Source organism: Haliotis rufescens, unplaced genomic scaffold (genome assembly GCF_023055435.1).
Source record: "Haliotis rufescens isolate VD_foot unplaced genomic scaffold, xgHalRufe1.0.p SCAF_14, whole genome shotgun sequence".
Lineage (NCBI taxonomy): Eukaryota > Metazoa > Mollusca > Gastropoda > Lepetellida > Haliotidae > Haliotis > Haliotis rufescens.
Window position 1 is genome coordinate 292,663 of NW_025963824.1, and position 23,143 is coordinate 315,805.

Below are 23,143 nucleotides of genomic sequence, written 5' to 3' on the forward strand. Positions count from 1 at the left end.
CATTTCGCTATTCACTCTGTTACAGATAATGTTGTAACAGAGACTGCTATTTGATTGTGATCATGAACACTGTTAGTGTTGCTAAACGCGACTTTACATCCGCTATGCATAAAACGTTGCTGCACAATAGATGCTTGTCTTTTCTTGTTCTAAGAGTCAACCAAATGCATGCGTACGTGCGTGTGTGCGCTGTTATGGGTAATGCTGTGAAACCCTTTCGTTGATGGATACAGTATATCTATTTACTTAGCTGTTTTTGTCAATTCTGTGAAACTGCTTGACAGATGCATATTGTTTATTAACTTTGTCATTACGGGTATAATTATTGAAACTGCTTGTTAGATGCGTTTTTATTGACCGTTATAACGGTGTAATTGATTGAAACTGCTTACTAGACACATTAAGTGTATTCACTTTGTTATAACGGTGTAATTGATTGAAACTGCTTACTAGACACATTAAGTGTATTCACTTTGTTATAACGGTGTAATTGATTGAAACTGCTTGCTAGACACATTAAGTGTATTCAACTTGTTATAACGGTGTAATTGATTGAAACTGCTTACTAGATACATTAAGTGTATTCACCTTGTTATAACGGTGTAATTGATTGAAACTGCTTACTAGATACATTAAGTGTATTCACCTTGTTATAACGGTGTAATTGATTGAAACTGTTCAATATATACATTATTTCGTATTCACTTTGTTATAATGGTGTAATTGATTGAAACTGTTCAATATATACATTATTTCGTATTCACTTTGTTATAAAGGTGTAATTCAACGAAACTGGTCAGTAGATACATCATGTATAAGTATTTTGTAATTATTGTAATTTAATTAAACTGAGTGAATTGGTATGTGTGAACACTGAGAGTGTGACACAGCCGACAGATCACTAAGGTACACTGTCTATGGTAATTGTACTGTTGTGTACATGGAATATTGTTTCAGAGGTTTGTCAAGGAGATACATTGTTGCTTGTCACCTTGAAAGTCACAACGAAAGCATACATTTGAGGATCAGTTAATGAACATGCCTGAGGATCACATACTGTATTACATTCACATGCATTTATCTTTATTGTCTGACCCAGAGAGCATTAAACTATTCATGGAAAGGCAGCTTTAAAAAGACAGTCCTTCTTTCTTCGGCTGTAAAACAAATGTTCGCGGATCTTCCCGTTATTGATGTCCTTCATGAACGTAGTAGGGTCGATCGTAAGTTTTCTTTATTACATTTTGAGATCAGTTAACATGAAAAGTTAATGTTAGATGCTGAAGATGCCATCAAAATGCACATTGACATATGACCAAACATTCATTTCCATCAAGAAGTAATATTTAAATGGGAAGTCGTGAAATATTATGACTTGGAACAATGAAGAAAGAACATTTAATATCCGTTGCCCTTTGTAATCAACAATTCGTCGTTTGAATTATACTCAATAATTGAACAGTTTCAACAATTAACGTCCCAACATGATGCCTAAAAAATAGCTATAACAGTTGTTTTAACGTTAATTGTTCAGTCTTAATCACTATATTTAATATTTAGACTGCAAAACCTATTACCGATGAAAAAAATAGAGCTTGGATGAGGCAAACCAACTAAAACAATATGAAGCAAAGACTCACCCAGTGTTCAGACTCCAGGAATATTCAACACGAATACCAGTTCTTGTTGGGCACTTCAGGACACCAAAGATCTTGCCTGTTCTTGTTGGGCAGTCCTGCTGTTAACGTGCTACTTCAGGACACCAAAGATCTTGAGTATTTCCATGTGTGTTGATTAATATTCTCTACTGTTCCTAACAAGTATACTGATGATGTTCTGATGGACACTTATTCTACGTGTTATTATTGCAGACAGTGTATACAACATACCACTTGAGAAATACGCTGAAGAGTCTCCAAACCACGTGACACATACCTGACGGGATACACTCAAGCTGGCCCATAGGAAAGGTACATATATCGTATAATGTTGCTTGAAATGTTCAAGATCTTTCTATGCAACAGCATCAAAGACATCCTCAACAGCAACAGCAGCAACAGCATCAACATCAACGTCCCTGGTGTGTACTGTGTGGGGACTAACTGCAAGAAGATGTTGGTGTGTCAGTCTTCTGACTACCGTCACGTAGACCAGATATGTACAGCAACAATGAAGAAGGGTAAGACAGTTTGAACGTACACCTTCGGTCTCATCGTACGAGTCTCATCAGGCCATATGATGGCCATATCAGTTATGGCCTGATGAGACTCGTACGTTGAGACTCGTACTCGAGTTGAAAGCACTAGCGTATTAAAACTGTGTTCAATCTTACTCCACTTATTTAATTATTACTATATTGTGCCTGAGAGTTAGAACTTTACTGTGCTTACATATATATATATATATATATATATATATATATATATATAGGATGGATTAACGGGACTTGACTGCATATATATATATATATATATATACATATATATATATATATATATAGAGAGAGAGAGAGAGAGAGAGAGACACACAGATATATATATATATAGAGAGAGAGAGAGAGAGGGGGGGGGGGATAGAGAGGAACATATATATACACACACACGCAAAAGAAACGCAAGTGTTTTTAAGCAAATAGGTAACAAACACAGAACCATAAATTGATACGAGTTTTAGTATGTAGTGACGCCTGATGGTGTTATCAATAGTTTTACGCAACATAAAAAAACGAATCGCCAAAACGCACCATTTCAATGAATATGTGGGTATCATGCATCCATTTCTCGCGAAATCGAAAATGCACGAACTGTCACGAACTGTAGTGGGTATAAAACTGTGGCTGATTCTTGGACCTACCACTCCTTGGTCAACAATGCCACGCCTAACTCAAATTCATATAAACCAGGCTATCGGACGTTCAACGTTACCATAACCACAATTTACCGTCTCCTGCATCGATACAACGCTACACAGACCACAGATGACCTTCCTCGGAGCGGTCGTCCTAGGGTCACCACACCTGGAGAAGATCGGCAGATGACCCGTCAACACCAGCGACATCCGTTCCTAACTGCAAGTGAAAGTGCTCGACAGATCATAGGAACACATAGTCGACACATTAGCCGGAACACTGTGATCCGACGTCTCCGTTCCAACGACCTCAGATGTCGCCGACCAGCACGTCGTCCTGTTCTCTTACCACGGCATCGACAAGCACGACTTCAATGGGCATAGGGGCATCACAATTGGCGTCATCGTGAGCGGAGGCGCTTTTGTGTCTCCCATGCAGACAGAAGAGTCAGAATGTGGCTGCCTCGAGGTGATCGTTTCGCTGACAGAAACGTTGTGGAAAGGGATCCATGGGGTGGACCTAGAGTCATGATATGGGCAGGGATTGGACTTAATGCGAGACTTGGATCCATGTGTTTTCTGAAAGTGGGTCAAGGTCGGGGACATGGCGTTACTGCTCAGCGGTATATCGACCAAGTGATCAGACCCCACGTTGTTCCATTTTTTGCACAACATCAACAACACATTTTCCAGCAGGACAACGCTCGTCCCCATTTTGTCACAGCTACCATGGCCTTTCTGCAACAACACAACATCCGTGTTCTACCGTAGACAGCCCTCAGCCCTGATCTGAACCCCATCGAACACTTGTGGGATGAGGTTTAAAGGCGTCTGCACAATGTGCGCCCAGTCCCTACAACTGCCGATGAACTACGCACAGCTCTGGATGTGTGCAGGAGGATCCCTAGGGCCTTCACAAATCGTCTAAACCACTAAATGTACAGGAAATATGTGGCAGTGAACATTGCTAATGGTGGTCACACCAGGTATTGACTGCCATTTTGGGTATTGACCCGAAACTGTGTAAACCCTTAACATTTGAGTGAGGTGAAGTGATGTGAAATGTTGTTTAACGTCGCGTCCAAGATTATTGCTGCTTGTACTAGTCCGGACTGATGCTGAGTTATAGTGCTAGCACACTGAGATACCATGCCACGGTCTAACATGAATACCCCACTCAGTATACTGACTCCGAGCCGACCAGTCCTTGTTTTAGCCCCTTAATGCCGAGCGCCGGACAGTGTAACAACAAGTACCATCTTTTAACGTCTTTTTGTGTGACGCGGCTGGGGATCGAACCCCGGACCTTCCGCTCTCCGGGCGGACGCTCTACCATTAGACCACGGGGACGGTCCATTAACATTTGGAAAAAAACCCAGAAAAACCATTATGTCATCTGCCTTTTAATCCATTTAACTGTCTTCAGTCAATTTTTTGTCAATCTAGCCCTCAAATTAGTTCTTGTCTTTACTGTTGAAAATAAATAACATGTATACTGCATACTCGGCTTGCGTTTCTTTTGCGTGTGAGTATATATATATATATATATATATATATATATATATATATATATATATTCTCTTCAAAAGAAGAAACGCATAGGTAGTATGTAGTTCATTGAACGCACAAAACGGTAAATAAATTGGATATATGTTAATGGAAAATGTTCGAGGCCTGATATTCGACAAACGGTGCGTCAAAATGCAGCCATTGTCGATATGCAATGTCTTAAACGGCATTGTTCTCACACTTGTTAAAAAATATCAAAATAAAGCAAAATGCACGTGCAAGTAACTTGTGTAAGCCAATAATTTGTCATTCAATTGTCAACATTTTTCAAGTTAAAATGCTGATGCTCACCTCTGCCGACCGGAACATCGCCACAGGACGTATCCAAAGAGGGGAATCACAGTCCTCTGTTGCACGCAACTTCAACGTCCACCACAGCACAATATTTTAATTTACTGACTTTGTGACCGATACACATAGTTCAATTGCACTGCAGACCGTCCGAGAACCGGCCGACCAAGAGTTACCACCCCTGCACAGGATCGCTACACTGACTGTTCCACCTACGCCATGGCACTGCCACAGCTGCGGAGACTGCAGTACGCATCCCTGGTTTGGGGAGGATATCGGACCAGACTGTCAGGAACCATCTTCGCGAGGCTGGAATCCGACCCAGAAGACCAGTTATCATCCGTGTTTTGCAACAGATCCATCGACAGCGACACTTGCTTTGGTACGATGCCTGACAGCATTGGAATTTGAGAAACTGGAGACGAGTGTGGTTTAGCGATGAATCACAACTTCTTCTTCACAGGCGAGACGATCGTGTTTATCGTCGTCGTCGAAATGAGCGTTTTGCCGAACATTGTGTACAAGTGTCACAGTGTGGTGGCGGTAGTGTCACAGTGTGGTGGCGGTAGTGTCACAGTGTGGTGGCGGTAGTGTCACAGTGTGGTGGCGGTAGTGTCACAGTGTGGTGGCGGTAGTGTCACAGTGTGGTGGCGGTAGTGTCAACCTCGCCTTCTTCCCATCATGACCGCCAGAGGGCGCTCTGGCCGTCGAGATCTCCCAATTTCAATCCAATCGAACATCTCTGGGATGAACTCGATCGATGTGTACGTCAACGTCAGAACACGCCGCAGACACTCCCACAACTGGTCAACGCGTTACACTCACAATGGCGCAGAATTCCGCAGGACACAATTCCTACACGTATGCAATCAGTGCCCAGGAGATGCAGAACCGTGATTGCTGTCCGGGGCTGTCCCTACGAGATAGTGAGCTCAGCGCAGCCTTGTGGCCTTATGTGACATGACAATGAACAGTTTTCAATGCCTTTGTACAACGACAGCACATGGCTATTGAGCTCCAAATTTTCATATTTGTATCAATGAAATTACATTAAACATAGCGACTTTATTAGGTACAGTAAATTTACTAATACTCTACCCGTGCAATTCTTTTTTTGTATACAAAACTAAGGTTAAAAGACGTGCTGATGTCTGATGTCAGAAATGTATTTCCACATGACATAGGATTTTATCAAGATCACGAGATGGATGGATGGATGGATGGATGGATGGATGGATGGATTTTGTATATAATCTGTTAACCAGTTTTGGAACGTAAAAACGCAGTTACCAATCCGCATGTTCCAACAACGTATTTTAAAATTGAGATATGGTAGAAGTGTTCTACTTTGTAAATCACAAGTTGAAACCAGTTTTGGATGACACAACTTCACCTCATGATGGTGTGGGTGACCAGTGTAAACTGGCATGCATGCTTTATGTTCAGTTAGCTGCGATGAAGTAAGACGTCCTGTAACCTACAAGAGTGTGTCCCACTCGAACAGACACTGTCCTGGACACTTCGAGTGCCTCAGTGGAGCATCCTGGGATATAGTGAACGTCAAGTGCGTCCCACATGTCAGCTTCTACGGGAAGCCGTCATCAAACGTGGTGGGTGTTCTTCCAGTACTTAAAAATCACATGATGCCTTTGAATAATGATGTTTTATATCAAACAAAATATAATAGTGCATATATATACTTCACAGAAAAGAATATTGAATGTAATATGTTTTTGTAGTGAAGATTTAGCACACAATCTCATGATATACTTATTTTCCGACACTATTTTTATTCAGTATAATCCTGAATACTTTCTATTCATACACACATATTATTTCACTTAAATGCACGTTTTAGTGTGTAATAACGGCGACCTTAAGTAAAACTAACACTGACAACAACTTAAAGGACAATGTGAAGTATTCCGATATGTTAGACTTATACTCAATATGCAGTATGGACAGTATAGACCTAAATGGTTTATTAACCATTCACTTTGAGTGTATGCTACTGTAGACGTACGCATTTACCTACAAGTGAAGCAGATTGTACACATGTTTAATTACTATACACTATGAGTTTATGCTGCTGAGGACGTACGTATTTATATCTACATTTTGGGATATCGACATATGTTTTGTTGGATATTTATATATGTTGTAACATAAACTGTGAGTGTATGCTACTGTAGACGTACGTATTGTACCTAAAAGTGCTGGATACGATATATGTTGCAACATAAACTGTGAGTGTATGATACTGTAGACGTACGTATTGTGCCTATAAGTGTTGGATATTTATATATGTTGTAACATAAACTGTGAGTGTATGATACTGTAGACGTACGTATTGTACCTATAAGTGCTGGATACGATATATGTTGTAACATAAACTGTGAGTATATCCAACTGTAGACGTGCGTATTGTACCTATAAGTGTTGGATATTTATATATGTTGTAACATAAACTGTGAGTGTATCCAACTGTAGACGTACGTATTGTACCTATAAGTGTTGGATACGATATATGTTGCAACATAAACTGCGAGTGTATATTTTTGTATACTAATACTTCATTGATCGCCTGTAATTGCAGTGTATGTATATTTTTGTATACTAATACTTCATTGATCGCCTGTAATTGCAGTGTATGTATATTTGTGTACACTAATACTTCATTGATCGCCTGTAATTGCAGTGTATGTATATTTTTGTATACTAATACTTCATTGATCGCCTGTAATTGCAGTGTATGCATATTTGTGTATACTAATACTTCATTGTTCGACTGTAATTGCAGTGTATGTATTTTTTTACCCCTAGTCCACTGGGACGCAACTCATCAACGATCTGGGATTTAATCTGAAGCCGGGGATGACAGTGACGTGGGGACTAGCGGGAGGGATTCCACATCGCCCTCAAACGAAGTTAGTTCAGAGAATAGTTGAATTGTTACAGCGACATCATCACTATCTGATATGTCCGAGTCTGACGATTTCTAGTGTATAGCAGGGCAAGAGGATGGAGTAGGTACAGTGTTTGCTTGATACGCCACGAGTCTTGATTTCAATCCCCGAAGAACCTCCCTCAAAGAGTCTCATAACCCCATCACATATTCTTTATCTTCTTGCTCCCACACGTCGTCATGTTGTGTACTTGACCAGACATGTCATTATGTATCTGTAACACATACGATATACACATGTACATTTTATATATGTAACAAGTACGATACATACATATACAAATTACCCACTTTACCACGTCATGTTGTGTACTTCACCAGACATATCACTATTTATCTGTAACATATACAATATCATATATACATATTATATTTGTAACACGTACGATATACACACATAAAAATTGCAATACACTCACCCCTTAACCACGTATGTTGTGTACTTGTCCAGACATATTATCTTCAGATATATATTTAATTAAATATTGTGTTCATGTACATGTATATGTGCATTTACTCTTGATAAATGCACAAAGAATCTATATACAATACAATAGAAAGTACGATAATTGGCCATGTTAGGGAATACATGTGCAAGTTTAATGACAAGATGATTTCTCTGCTTTGCCCTGATTATGATTCTTGGTTGTCGCTGAATGCCTGTGGCTGTAGGCCTCATGAAAGTGGTAAACGGCTGAGAACCTGCTAAACGCATAAAGTCATGATTCTATATCACAATATAAGATAGCTACGCGATAACACCCAAAAGAACAATGAAGAACGAAGCATGGTTCATTTCACGATAAAACCTTGTTCTGGTTTGACGTCATTTCTAGAGATTCGAACATGCGCTCGCAACTTGATGACGTGATAAATTGGACTCCGTCGTGAGGAGTGAAGTGTCTGTTGACTTGTTCCCCATAGATGTGGCTGGACAGCGCAGATGAACGCAATTGCCGAACGATCGCACCCAAAAGTGGGAGAGATATGACAATCGGTATTGGGGGAAATGGTACAGATAATCGACGTGTACATTGGGAGAATACCAGCATTAACTTCCCTGTACATGAAATGGAGTTGTCCGACATTGCCAAAGTCGGTTTCAATTCTGGGAGACATCATTATTTACACACGCACGGGTACATGTACATCTTAAAGCTTGGACAACTTATTGACATCCTTGGAAAGGCTTTACAAAATGTTCCTATCGTGGCCGTACACAGTGCAGTAATTTATCGTATGGTAAACAACTCCCAATCGTCTCGTGTTTCTTAATTGAACTAACACAGTATGTAATAACTGAAAAAGTGTTCAACCGCCGTTGCCCAGCACCTTCACTCACACTCACACTTACAGAGTTGGACAGCACCGTTATATCAGACGTGTTTCTGTAAGCAAAGACATACGCGTGATAAAATGATGGCGATTCCTTACACCTATCGGGTCTGTTTACAGGGAGCTATAACATCCACACATTACGAGGCACACATTTAAACTTTATGCTCTACATCTGAACTTGCTCTTTCAGAAGCCAAATATTCCTTCAGTGCCCAGACCTCTATCCCCGCGTCTACATGGCGTCATTCAGAGTGTGGCTACGCAAACCTAAGGTAATATTCAACACCCTCATCCATGGTTCTGGATATGGTCGTCAAGAATCGTCTTCAGGGTGGCGCCCAAACGACTACGACCACTTCATAATTGACGTCCATGTCGGCATCGGGGTATTTGAGGTAAATGGTGTAGAGTACATGAGTGACGTATATTTCACTATAATCAACTTCCCACTCATAACCCCAGACAGAGACGTTAAACAGAGAACCAATACCCCAAACTATCAACTAGATTCGGGAAACCAAGCAGAAAACAGCTTATAGATAAATCCGTTTCCAAATTCTGCCACGATCACAACTATATAACGAGCCTGTGTTTATGAATCAGTATGGTATTGTAATGGCAGTAGGTGTTGTCTGACCAGATTAGCGAATCATGTCTTACCAGTGACACCCGCACAGACAACAAATTCTCCATCGTACTGCAATAGCGACGTTTCGTAACAGATCCTGACAGTGTAACGATATAACGATCAATACCGGAACTGCCCGAACCTTGTTGCCTACATTTTCAACCCTGACCTCAGAATTATGTATCAAACAGCTAGATTTGGAAGCGGAAGAGCTTAAAATAATCTTTGTTTATGCTTATGAATTTATCCCCGGATTGTCAAAACCAAAACAAGGCCATTTGACCAATAAGTTCAAATAAAGTTGTTGGTACATGAATACCTGAACTACAAGTACAATGTATCGCCTCATCTATGTCTTATTTAGATCTGTGCATAACGATTCAGAGTGACGAAACATTCTCCAAAAGACTGTATGACGAGAGGGAAACACTCTCCACAAGACTGTATGACGAGAGGGAAACATTCTCCCAAAGACTGTATGACGAGAGGGAAACATTCTCCCAAAGACTGTATGACGAGAGGGAAACATTCTCCCAAAGACTGTATGACGAGAGGGAAACATTCTCCCAAAGACTGTATGACGAGAGGGAAACATTCTCCCAAAGACTGTATGACGAGAGGGAAACATTCTCCCAAAGACTGTATGACGAGAGGGAAACATTCTCCCAAAGACTGTATGACGAGAGGGAAACATTCTCCCAAAGACTGTATGACGAGAGGGAAACATTCTCCCAAAGACTGTATGACGAGAGGGAAACATTCTCCCAAAGACTGTATGACGAGAGGGAAACATTCTCCCAAAGACTGTATGACGAGAGGGAAACATTCTCCCAAAGACTGTATGACGAGAGGGGTGATTTCAACTTTCCAGTAGTCAACCTTCCCTTCATGTTGAGCAACATTCCAGAAACTGTAGCCTTTGGTGTTTACATTTCACAACTATTGAGACACAATCGAGAATGCCCTGTCCACCATGATTGTAAAAAGGGGCATACGACTAGAGAGTGTTTGAAGAAGGTTACAGTATTCAAGGCATCAAAAGCGCTTTCTTATCTTATTTTGTGGAGGCCATTTCAAAATGTGATGCATCTGTGACAAATATGGTGCCTGATGCATTCCATCCAACCATCTGTTCATCCATCCATCCATCCATCCATCATCCATCCATTCGTCCGTCCATCCGTTCATCCATCCATTCATCCATGCATTCGTCCATCGATCCATTCGTCCATACATCCATTCGTCCATCCATCCGTTCATCAATCCATCATCCATCCATTCGTCCATCCATCCATTCGTTTGTCCATCCGTTCATCAATCCATCCATCCATCCATTCGTCCATCCATCCATTCGTCCATACATCCATTCGTCCATCCATCCGTTCATCCATCCATCCATCAATGCATTCGTCCATCGATCAATTCGTCCATTCATCCATTCATCCATCCATCTGTTCATGCATCCATCTGTTCATGCATTCATCCGTCCATCAATCCGATCATCCATCCATCCATATATCTTTTCATCCATCATCCATCCATCCATTCGTCCATCATCCATCTGTCATCCATCCATCCGTTCATCCGTCCGTCTGGCCGTCCATCCATCCATCATCCATCTTTCTATCCATCCATCCATCCATCCGTTCATCCATCCATCTATCCATCTGTTCATCCATCCATCCATACGTTCCTCATCCATCCATTTGTCCATCCATTCGTCTATCCATCCGTTCATCGATCCATCAATTCATCCATCATCTGTTCATCCATCCATCCATCTATCCGTCCGTCCGTCCGTCCATCCATCCGACCATCCATCCATCCGTTCATCCATCCATCCGTTCATCCATCCATCCATTCGTCCATCCATTCTTCTATCCGTCCATTCGTCCATCCATCCGTTTATCCATCCATCCATCAATCAATCCATCCATCCATCCATCCATTCATCCATTCATCCATTCATCCATTCGTCCATCCTTCAGTCCATGTTTCTCTCTATGGTACTAGTGGAACACTGGGCTTTGTTTTTGTTCATTTTAATGTATCATGCGGTTGTTGTAACAGACACAGTTTTAAATATCTTGCGTTATATCTATCTGTACTTTTGTTCATCGCAACATGTCTGTACCCGAGTATAATGATTCTGAATACATAATCATGGAGTAAATTAATCTGCTTACAGAACAAGGCAACTTCTTGTGAACTTTATTGTGTTGTGCAGACATACCTCGACGGTTCCCTTCTGATGGTCAACAACATGCGAGTCCCCTTCACAGAAGTGAGATATGCTGGAGTAAACGGGATCACTGCGTGGCATAAGCTTCAGGTCGGCTTCAACAAGTGCTGATTGTTCCCTTCTGATGATCAACAACATGCGAGCCCCCTTCACAGAAGTGAGATATGCTGGAGTAAACGGGATCACTGCGTGGTATAAGCTTCAGGTCGGCTTCAACAAGTGCTGATTGTCGATAAGAAACGTTTAATATCGCTTGGCCATCGAGACGAAGTGTTCTACAAATATTCCATATCCTGACTTTGTCAAGTGTCGATTATCGAGTTACGTACGTGGATGTGACCACGCTAGTTAACGTCGAGGAGAATTCTTTTCATCATATAGACCTACATTAGATACACAGTCAACGCTGAGAAATATATAGTGATTATTATACAAGCATGTGTTTGATACTGATTTTACGAAACGAGTGTCAGAATTATTGTATTTCCCGAGCGAGGGCGATGGCAATGCACAATTTCTTGCATCAGTGTCGTAAAATAACACGTGACAAACACGTGAGTTTAATAATTTCTATATCAGTCATTATCTAAAAATCATTTCAAGCTGTCCTTTAAAGACATGCGCAGACCACTACCGTGACAAAAGCCTCATAAAATCACGTACAGTAAACACCACGAGGTACGGTAAGTGGGAGCTCCTTCATAATACAAGCTGAGCTGCAAACAGTGTCTAAATTATTGAATGATTTAAGAATCAGTCAAATGCAAAAGCTCAGTGACTTCACGTTTTCGTTGATGAATGTTATTGTTTCAACATAAATAGTGATGTGCTTGGCGACATTCTAGGTGGCTCTTCTGTAAATTTTTCAACAAGTTTTATGATAGACATTTGGAGGACATTTCCAACAACTTCTTTATTACAATCAGCAATTGTAATAAAGAAGTTGTTCATCCATAGAACTCGTCTTACTTCATCACACCAAATTCTAAATGCCACTCAAAGAAGTTATTTCCAAACTTGACGCATCAGTGACAAGAATGATTCCGATCCATATTTTTATTTCGACCATCTGTTTCCGTGGTGTGTTTTTCATATGAACAATTGACTTGACTTGTTTATGACCTGTGCCATTGGTATCATCACTATTTGATAGTGATTCTTTAACATATGCTGGTAACTATGTGTCACATCGAATGTCTGTGTGTTTTATTGTTTGTATTATTTGTTGCAGACAAAGACAAACATATTACTTAACGATATTGTGTCCAATATTAAACGTGATCTCCTTCAACATGAGATGTATGTTCAAACAATATCTGTTGTAGTTTCAGATTTTGTCTGACTTCAAATGTCTGTTGTATTCATTGAAATATTAGTATATACTTCTTAATTGTGTTGTTTTATATTAGTGTTTAAAGTAGGCTGAGCATTAAAATTAAATGACTACAGCTGCATTTAATTATGTACATGAATTATACTTAAAAGGTAAAATACCAGAAATAGTCAATATATGTAACTGCCACATATGTATGTATGTATGTATGTATGTGTGTGTGTGTCCGTGCGTGCGTACGTGCGCGCGCGCGCGCGCGTTCTCCATCCATTGTGATCTCGGTTGTGATTTCTAAAATGAATTACGTTTGTCTCATTCATATTCACTGAAAGTTGCCAACGTGTTGACCATTCATGCAGTACATTAAGCATGGATTGTAATGAACATTCATTGGGGGCAGTTAATGCAATATCGGCAGCATACATTAAAATGGAGAGCATAGTCTCATCAACAAGTACGCCACAATTGAGATTATTAATAGCCAGGTGGTTAACTACACAGAAAATATAGCTGGGGATAATTTACAGCCTTGCTTTACACCATTTTTAAACAGTAAAACGTACTGTAAGAAATTCTCCTACACGTGCAGTACAGTTGACATCGACATACAATCGACTGGATAGCATTCAATATCTTTCCTCGAACTCCAATATTCCTCAGCTTCGCTATAAACGGTGTCAGGTTTTTTTTACATCAACAAATGTAACAAAGGTTGATTGTTTTGTTTTTTTCTATACTGAACTAAAGACGTTTAAACCTATAAATGATCAATACAGTCTCATTTGGATCTAAAATCATTTTGCTTATCAGCTATGATATTGTCTTTTTCAAGCCACTCAGTCTTTAATTGAGTACATAAGCATATACTTGTTAGGAATAGATGTTACAATGATACCAAAGGGTTTCTAAAATCCTTCATACCGCTCTTAGGAATAGGATGGATATATCGCTGTTCCACATAGCTGGTACAGTTTACAAAGCAATAGTTAATAATTCTGTACTACAAATCAACTGAACTTACATTTTTTTAACACTTCGGCAGGAATATCATCAACACCTGTAGCCTTTCCATTCTTAAGTCTAAAGACTAAAGACTAAAGACTAATGGGATGTCTGGGAGTGAACCTTACTTCATTTATCCCATCCATTTCTTGAACTAGCTACTCCGAATTGAGCCATAATTCATTCACCACAGTCCTAAGGGGAAATTCAAACATATCCACCTATAATTCACGACTACTGCAATCTTGTCAAATAACATGTGCTTGACATCAGGTCGATTTTATTGATATCATGTAATGACTGTTGGAATATTATCTATGCAATATCCTGTCTAAAAATCTAGATATATTTACAATATCATGTTTGCATTTTTGAATCATTGTATTCCGGAGTGGTCTTCATTTAAACTTCTTGACCAATCCGCTTCATGTACATTTTCAGAAAAACAGAACATAACATGGGAATACCGTTCGAATTGAGCTCCGCTCAATTTCCCTGTGCGCTGTGATTTTTTATTGATTTTTTTTAAATGAAAATTTTACAGGGACTAGCTGTGCTACCACAATACTTGTGTTAATTAATATTGATAACATTGAATGTTAAACCATTTTTACAGTTTTGTCTAATTTTAGCGATAATGAAAACTGAGTAGAGATAAGATATATTGATGATCAACATCTTTATTACAGTAAGGAACGACGCTTAGGTGTATGTTGTAACACCATTATCAAGCAAGTGATGTTGTTCATCCACAGATCTTATCCTCTCTCAATACTCCAACTTCTAAATTCCTCGCAAAGAAGATAATGATACTTGTTTTGAATCTTGCCATCGTACAAAATATTCTTCGCACAGTATTCAAGAAACAATGTAATAGTAATATCATATTACGCCATCAATATATGTTGTGCAATATTTGAGAGTTTGGCGCCTGTCGGGACGGTGTGAGATGCTAAAACTGTTCTTGTATAGTCTAGTATCCTTTGCCTAGTGACAGATACCACTGTTTATTCCCATTCAAGTTGCTAACGGTGTTTCATCTAAACAGTATTATGGGAACGGAAATTCAAACATTACTTCATTCGTTATGCTACCATTTTTGAATATATGTCCATGAGATTAATCTGTTCATTTTTCCGTATTTTTATTACGGAACTTATAGCTTTGTGTGGCATAAACGATCAAATAGTAAGATGACTACAATTAAAGGGCATTAATAACGAGAGGCTGTTCACATATATGTACATCATATATGTATCACGCGAATCATTTCTGATTTTACTCGACGTAAGAGCTAGAAACGTTACCTTCTTCCGGCGCAGCGGTTCAAGATGTTGGCGCTATCTAGATTGGGTCCCTGACACATGCAGCTCTATTTGATGGGTGTATTGTACTTAATAAGCTGAACTTTTATAAATCTACTTTTTGCAAATATATACTAGTCAGTCCAACTAATCATTGTTACTAAAATATATAGGATTGTTGTCGATAACGTGTCCATTCGTATGTCTGTTTTTCGTCTCTTCTACTAATTATTGACACTAAGAAACTCGTACAATTTTTTAAATCGTTACTGAACGTGTTGTACTTGTCTACATCTTAATTGAAAAGTGGGAGAAAAGTTGCTTACTGTATTTTGCCGCCTTTGATGGTTCTGATGATCAAGATGACAACGTCAAAATCGTAGTATTCAGGAGTCGATGAGGATTCAGGAGTTTTTGAATTGATGCAGAATCAAGGTTGATCCCTTCCGACCCGTTGGGGGTTATTATAGGCCTAATAGTGCACCACGTGATTTATGTCCAGGCCAACGTGACATGCAGTAATTAACTAATTGAATTGCAAAAACAATTCCGACAGCAAATAACCGCATCCACAACAACAATGGGTGGATGCAAAGAAAGAAACCATTTTAAACCCCTTTCTGTATATTTGTATTTGTATTCCTTTCTATCTTTCCTATCATTCTACAAACAGTTGTGTTCAGCGCCCATTGTGATACTTCTACTTAAGAAAATAAAAAGGATGTTTATTTAGTCATTTGACATGCGTTCATTGTAAACAAAGATTAGTGTGAAAGGATTACTAAGTTTGTCATCCAGTATAATGCACTTCCTCGATTAGCATAATTAGAACAGCGTTTGTAATTAGTTTTATCCTGACTCCAGTTAACCAAGGCAGCTACATCAGTTGTGATTTATGAATTTGAGGAATCTAAATAAATAAACGACCGCCTGTCGCAAAAATACATTCGAACATTGAACACGCACAGTCGCAGATTTTCCTTTCGTACATTTGAGGGTGAACGTGAACGAAGCCGTGCAAGATGCTTTACAGCGATTTGTCTTCAGAACACATATTGAGCTCAGGTAAGTTTATTAATGATGATATTTTCATTCATTCATAGATATGGCGATCATGAGCGCTGACACTATATGTATTCGCAATAGAACATTTGGAAGACTAGACACAAATTGAGTCACAATATGACCACATCAAATCAAAGAATTTGTTTAATGCAACAGATTTAAGGCATTGAAATTGTACGTTATTATAAAATACATGAGTGTCGCTACGTCTCATGTCAAATACATCAATGAATTATTTCTAAAAAAAATTAATTTAATATTACTATGACTTTATAGCTAAAATTATGGAGCCTTGCATGTCGAGCCAACAAACTATAGTACATATTATTCACCTTGGAAGTTCTGTTTACTGTGCTTGCGGTGGGGTCCACCCAATTCCCAAAATGGACAGTTCCAAATACTACTGCGTAAAATAGTAATGCCGATTGGGAGAAAATTACCAAATGAATGAATGCAAGTAAAACTTAATCCAAATAAAAATAAAAATGTTCAATATCACCTCAAAGTGTGCCCAAGTGCAAAACCTAATCTTAAAATGAAAGGACTTTGGTATTAATATTTCAGTCAGATTCTGACATTGGCGAGTTAAAGAGGTAATCCCTATGATTAATTGTCTTAAATACCTTTCTGGTGTCCACCGCCGTGAACCATACTCACTCAGATAAATAACCCCTTTTACATAAGTCATGAACAAGCATATATATCTTGTCAATATTTTGCTCCCATGTTTTGGATAATTGTACCAAAGAACAAGAATTAATCCTAGAATGTCTACACATAAATTCATTACGGACGCTGAAATAATGCCGATGAGACGTTAATTTTTACCTCGCCCACTCACTGATTACGGACTATTTGTGGGGCGATAAGAGGTACAAGCCACGAGAAAATGTATAGTGAGACCAACGTAGCCATTACACCTTTTTACAAGATGGAAAACATCTTTGCTGTTAGTGATGACATATAAAGAAATCTAACCAATTCACAGGCTATACGTTGTAGAACTGAATGGTATTATTATTAGGATTATAAAACTTGGACAATGTTATATTCAGTTAAGCCATGATACCAGATGTTGTCACTTTAAACTTCCATCGGCTTAAAAAACACATCTCAGATAACACATCATGTATACTCTTGTGGCTGTCACAATGGTACACTGCATTAATTTTTTCACATGCCCCAACTACAATATATTAAGAAACGATTTTATTCTAAAGGTTAAGTGAGTTTCTAATCAGTTGTTTATTGGAAACAATTTGAACAGTGCCTAATTTAGCTATTTTGAAATCGGCCATGTACATCCGACGTTCGGGTGGATTTGCACATATATAATAACTAGAAGTAAGAATTAATACATACTTTGAGACACGTATTAAGTATTAAACAGTTAAATAGCTTTTCTTAGGAAACCCCTTTCCATCAACCGCACTTTTGACCAATCTTTTTTGTTCTGTTTTGATGTATTGATGTATTATTTAATACAATATGTATATCTCCCCTCATCCCAATGTTAATAAAAGGAAGCTTGGTGGGGACTTTTGGGATATAAGAAATGAATACAGACTGCCATATTGTCTGAATGTCTTAACAATCACCGGGTGTGACCACGTAGACAGGATATCATTCGGGTTTCTCATAATTACTCCATGAGCATGCTTGGTATTGTAGCTTGGGGATATTAAATGTAAGTTTGTTATCAGAGGAGATTGATAGTGAACTTTTAGTACCAGTTAGATATGATATCTATATGACTTCTTTCTGTTTGACAAAGGATTAAGGGTATATGTGTGGGTAATCCTTCCACGCTGATGAAAGAAAGTCACTCTACTAGTTCAGGTAATCTATGTCAAATAAGATCAGAACACATGCATTATTACAACATACTCAGGATACCAATAACAACGAAATGTACAAATTAACAAACATGATCAATATTATTATTACATGTTAATGCCATGTATGTAAATATAGCTATATAAACATATGTTTAATTTTTCAGCTTGTGTGAAGTCGTCCATAAATACAAGAAAACGTATATTTTCCCAAAATTATATTACCCTCAAAAGGGCATTTATATTCATGTTACATTTTTTCAGTCTTTTTTTTAATTCGAATTACGTAACATTTATGTTCCTTTGATTTTATTAGACCCATGTTGTTGTTACAGACCCAGGGATTGACTAGGTTCATTACATGTCATAAAAGTGCCGGGACATAATGTGGTGGCAATACATTCTCTAATTAACACGTGTCACAAAGGGACGGGCAATTTGGGTTTGTCCTCAGGGAATGTGTTATGCAATTTGTGTATTCACGAAATAACATTCAACAAATTATGTACATGGTCCTGTGATGTAGGATTGATGCATTCGTACTTCTTATAAATAAATGAATTGCATTTATTTTCTTAACCGTGTGCGAAATATGCATAATGTCGGAAAGCGCAAGTTAAATACTGACTTCATCCAAAAATAAATCACAAACCCTCTCTTATAATTTGTATATTATTCTATATTTTAATTATGTAAATCACGTTCCTGTCACTTTTAATGTAGAATACGTTAGTCACTCAACCAATTCCATTATTATTTTTTTCCCAAAGATCAAAGATTAAAGCAGTTATCAAGATTTATTTTCCATATCTTTAGAAATACTTAATCTTTACATTGAAACTGCCATCATGATGTATTATTATTATTATTATTATTATTATTGATGTACATATGGTTTGCACCCAACCATGCGCGTGCCAAATTATACAGCGTCAAGCTTTTAGAGCGCCAACTAAGTTTTCTAAAGTAGAAATTAAGCCAAATGAATATATATCAAGTTTCCTTTTGCTAGAACATATGCATGCTGTTGTGTTTTTTCAAGGTAATCTTCGTTCTCTCATTGATAACAATATTAAAAGAACAAGTATTATAAAATATAATACGGGAATATATTACACACGTTATTTACGCATCCGGTTGCTCATAATACAATTTTCCCAAGGACTACCGTTTTACAAAACGCGATTTTCCGCGTTTCCGCCGAGATTTCACATTATAACAATGTATATCTACAATGAAACCGACAGCTCAGAACAAACCAAATGCAACACTTTTAAGTAGTGATAAAATAGTTTTCATCCTCTGTGCAATCCACTCTGTTGGCATATGTGCACGAGAGCATGTTACAAAACACATCACGGCCTCCCCGTAAAGCGAATCCAAGCTCAAACACTTTCAATACAGAAGTTACCGCCAATGCAATCGCCCCCGACAGCTAATCCTCTCTGTGCATTTGACCATAAAGTCTACTCACATACCAAGCAACGCGCCAGGAAAAGTACCAGACGCCTCAATCGCCCACCCGTCAATATCATTGCAAGGACAGTATGTACTCTAACAGTGTGGAGTACTAATTAAACATTCCAGTAATGTTACCCGCCACTATATCAGTTTTTTGTAACTTCTGATACTATTTTGCACATACAAAACAATTATAGAGCAATACATAGCAATTATCCTCCTTTACCAACATATACAAAGAAACACAGTGCTCAACACTTCAATTTGCACATATATAATAATTATACACAAATACATAATAATTATCTCCCTTTACCAATATATACAAAGAAAACAAATTTGGATACACCATATATACAAATTTGTATATTTTTGTATATGTCGTATATACAAACTTGTATATTTTTGTATATATCATCATTCCAATCTTGTATATCCTTTGGAAATAACATCTTTCCAAAGGATATACAAGCCTGTATATATGGATTTTTTTTGCAGTGTATGCAATATGGCAAGACATATATATCGTCATGTAAGGGGTTATTCATCACATTCAGCTTCACGGAAACTTACTGACAGAAACGGAACTATATAAAAGCCATATCATGCTAAATATATACATCACCTTATCTCATCATCTCGTTAACCGTGAAGATCCGGTTTTGAGTATGTCTCCCCAAAAACATATTTACCTTAAAAGGAGACTACGCTTGTCGTAAGAGGCGACTCACGGGATCGAGTGGCCAGGCTCGCTCACTTGGTTGATGCATGTCATCGTATCCCAATTGCGTGAATCGATGCCCATGATTTCACTCACTGGATTGTCTGGTCCAAACTTGATTATTTACAGACCGCCGTCAATTAACTGGAATATCGCTGAGTGTGGCGTTTAACAACGAACAAACAAGCAAAAAGCAGGACCATCAACACCAAAAGAGTGAGAACAGTTTGTACATATAAGACCCTGTCCTCATCGAACTGATGTCACTTTCTTCACGACTGCCAGACGAGACAGGTATATTCCTGATTCAATCACTCTTCCCATCGGAATACCTAACGACCCATAAAGATTCGGGATAGTATAGGTCTTCAGCAACCCATGTTTGCCATGAAAGGCGACTGTGCTTGTTGCAAGAACCGACAAACGGGATCAGGTGGTCAGGCTCGGTCATCATGTCCCAATTGCGTGGATTGATGCTTATGGTATACATTATTGGCATGTCTTGTCCAGACTCGATGATTTACAGACCGCCGGCTCAAGGCTGGAATATTGCAGAGTCGGCGTTAAACAAGAGCAAAAGAAACAAATGAAACGAACAATGATCCCCCCACCAGCGCTAACAGGTTGTTTACTCAACATAAGTGTGCATAAAATCTTTGATAGCGGTCCAGGTAACATGATTTATGTCAATTTGCATATACAGGTCAGAATTTATATAAAAAACACGAGTGAACAGATTCATATGGACGTTCTCTGCTTGCTATGCGAAGTTCTGATCCAAAGAGAGTGACACATTTGTCTCACCTAACAAGGCAACAGTTTAAAACAATCTTCAATGTTTTACATACTATTTTGATTGAAAACATACCACAAAAGGAGAGTGTTAAAAAGATGTTACAACGTTACAGCAATGTCATTCTTTTAATGTCAAGCTGACCTGTGTTAGGAGGCCCCTCATATCGCATCATTGTATCCTAAAACAGTGCATTACCGCTCTGCCTCGCTACATTCAAAACGACAGCCACAGCGCGGAAGACTATCTTTCAGATGACGAAACCAACAATACTATAGACACGAGAGACCTTACAGCATCTGGTACAGAAAAAGAGTTCCAGTCCACTGATACTCAAGGAGACAATTGGATATCAACAAGACATTATTATCAAAGGAAACTACCCATGGGTCTCAGATGAACTTCATTTGCAAGTGGAAAACAATAATCAATCGTCTTTTGTCACGGATGAATCACCCAGTGTCGAGAGACTGCTCGACTTACTCTTACATGAAGTGGAACCAGTAGTATCATGGGAAAACACAGAGCTTTGTGTTAATTTCTAAACCAGCAGCATCAGTAAGCTTTCTTCTCGCGGAACTTAATCTTACTGAAGATCACAACGTTCTTCACGATCACTTGTGATAGCCTAAGTTTGCTATTATGTCATGGGCACTAATGAATCAGATGCTGCATCTTCAGGTTACAAACAATACAGTCAAATCGTTTCAAATCTCCAAGGATCGTCCACGAGACTGGAGGAGAGAATCAAACACAAAACTTAACAATGCACTAGGTATGTTTTGGAAGAAAGTGAAGTATGGATTTACAGGTGTAAGGAGGTTGAAACATTAATAACTATTCATATTCAATATTCATATTGTGACTCAACCACAATACATGATCGTGGGTGGAGATAAACAGCAACCGTTACTTTCAGGGCAACAAACCCACCATATTTGACACAAGTTATTCATCAATTCATCTGAAAATATTTGCTGTATTTCACAATACAAATTATTTCCTAAAATCGCTCATACATTATTTCCCAAACAAATCACAATGATGAAAAGTCCTCCTTGTTTCTGATCTAGTGCGATAAGGTGATGGTGTATCAGTCGTCTCCTTGACTAGGGTTCAGGGTAGGTTGGGTGTTGCGGAGTGGGTGGTTGATTCCGGAATGGCTAGAGGTTCCAAAACAACATCACAAATAAGTTATTTCGTCATCATACAGAGGGTATTTCATATGTCGAGTGAAATATCATGATTCTCTTATCGAATGAAGGGGAAAAGGATACGCCACTCGTGAAAATATCCCCTTTTCTACCCGGCCAACGCATTGTCAGTGGATGCCCAACTTTGTCACAAGCACACTGACTTAAGAAAACATATGAGTAGTTCCCATGAGTGAAATATGTAAACTAGTTGTCTTGTTATCTGTCTGATAACATTGCCGTATTTCCCATTACTGTTACCCCGTTACTTGTGAGATAACAAGACGTGTTCTTATCCTTAAATTAGAAGGGAGAATTCCGTGAATCAGTGTTCAGTCAAAGAGATGTTCCAGTATTTATTGTGAGGTTCAATGTGTTATACATCATATATTAATCAAACAATAATCTTAAATACACATTTCATTTTGATGGGGATATTAGCGTTTCACATGGTAGAGTTTGTATAATCATAACATTTATAATATTTAATTCTTTCTCTCACTCAGTAAATATATGTGACTGTAACATCTTCCTGATAGTTTAAAGAAAATATTGC

At 38.6% G+C, this 23,143-nt stretch overlaps 1 protein-coding gene across 2 annotated transcripts; it reads left to right on the forward strand.

Moving 5' to 3' along the window:
• The first annotated feature begins 1,914 nt into the window (after positions 1-1,914).
• LOC124124941 lies at positions 1,915-13,219 on the forward strand. Of its 2 annotated transcripts, none has more exons than XM_046488232.2 (5): positions 1,915-2,179; positions 6,154-6,317; positions 7,531-7,634; positions 9,201-9,405; positions 11,866-13,219. In XM_046488232.2, the coding sequence occupies exons 1-5, from the start codon at positions 1,987-1,989 to the stop codon at positions 11,989-11,991; spliced, it is 792 nt and encodes a 263-aa protein (XP_046344188.2). In that variant the 5' UTR covers positions 1,915-1,986; the 3' UTR covers positions 11,992-13,219. The 2 variants fall into 2 exon arrangements, with proteins under 2 accessions (XP_046344188.2, XP_046344189.2); XM_046488233.2 differs by having other exon boundaries at positions 9,201-9,282.
• Positions 13,220-23,143: the final 9,924 nt, after the last annotated feature.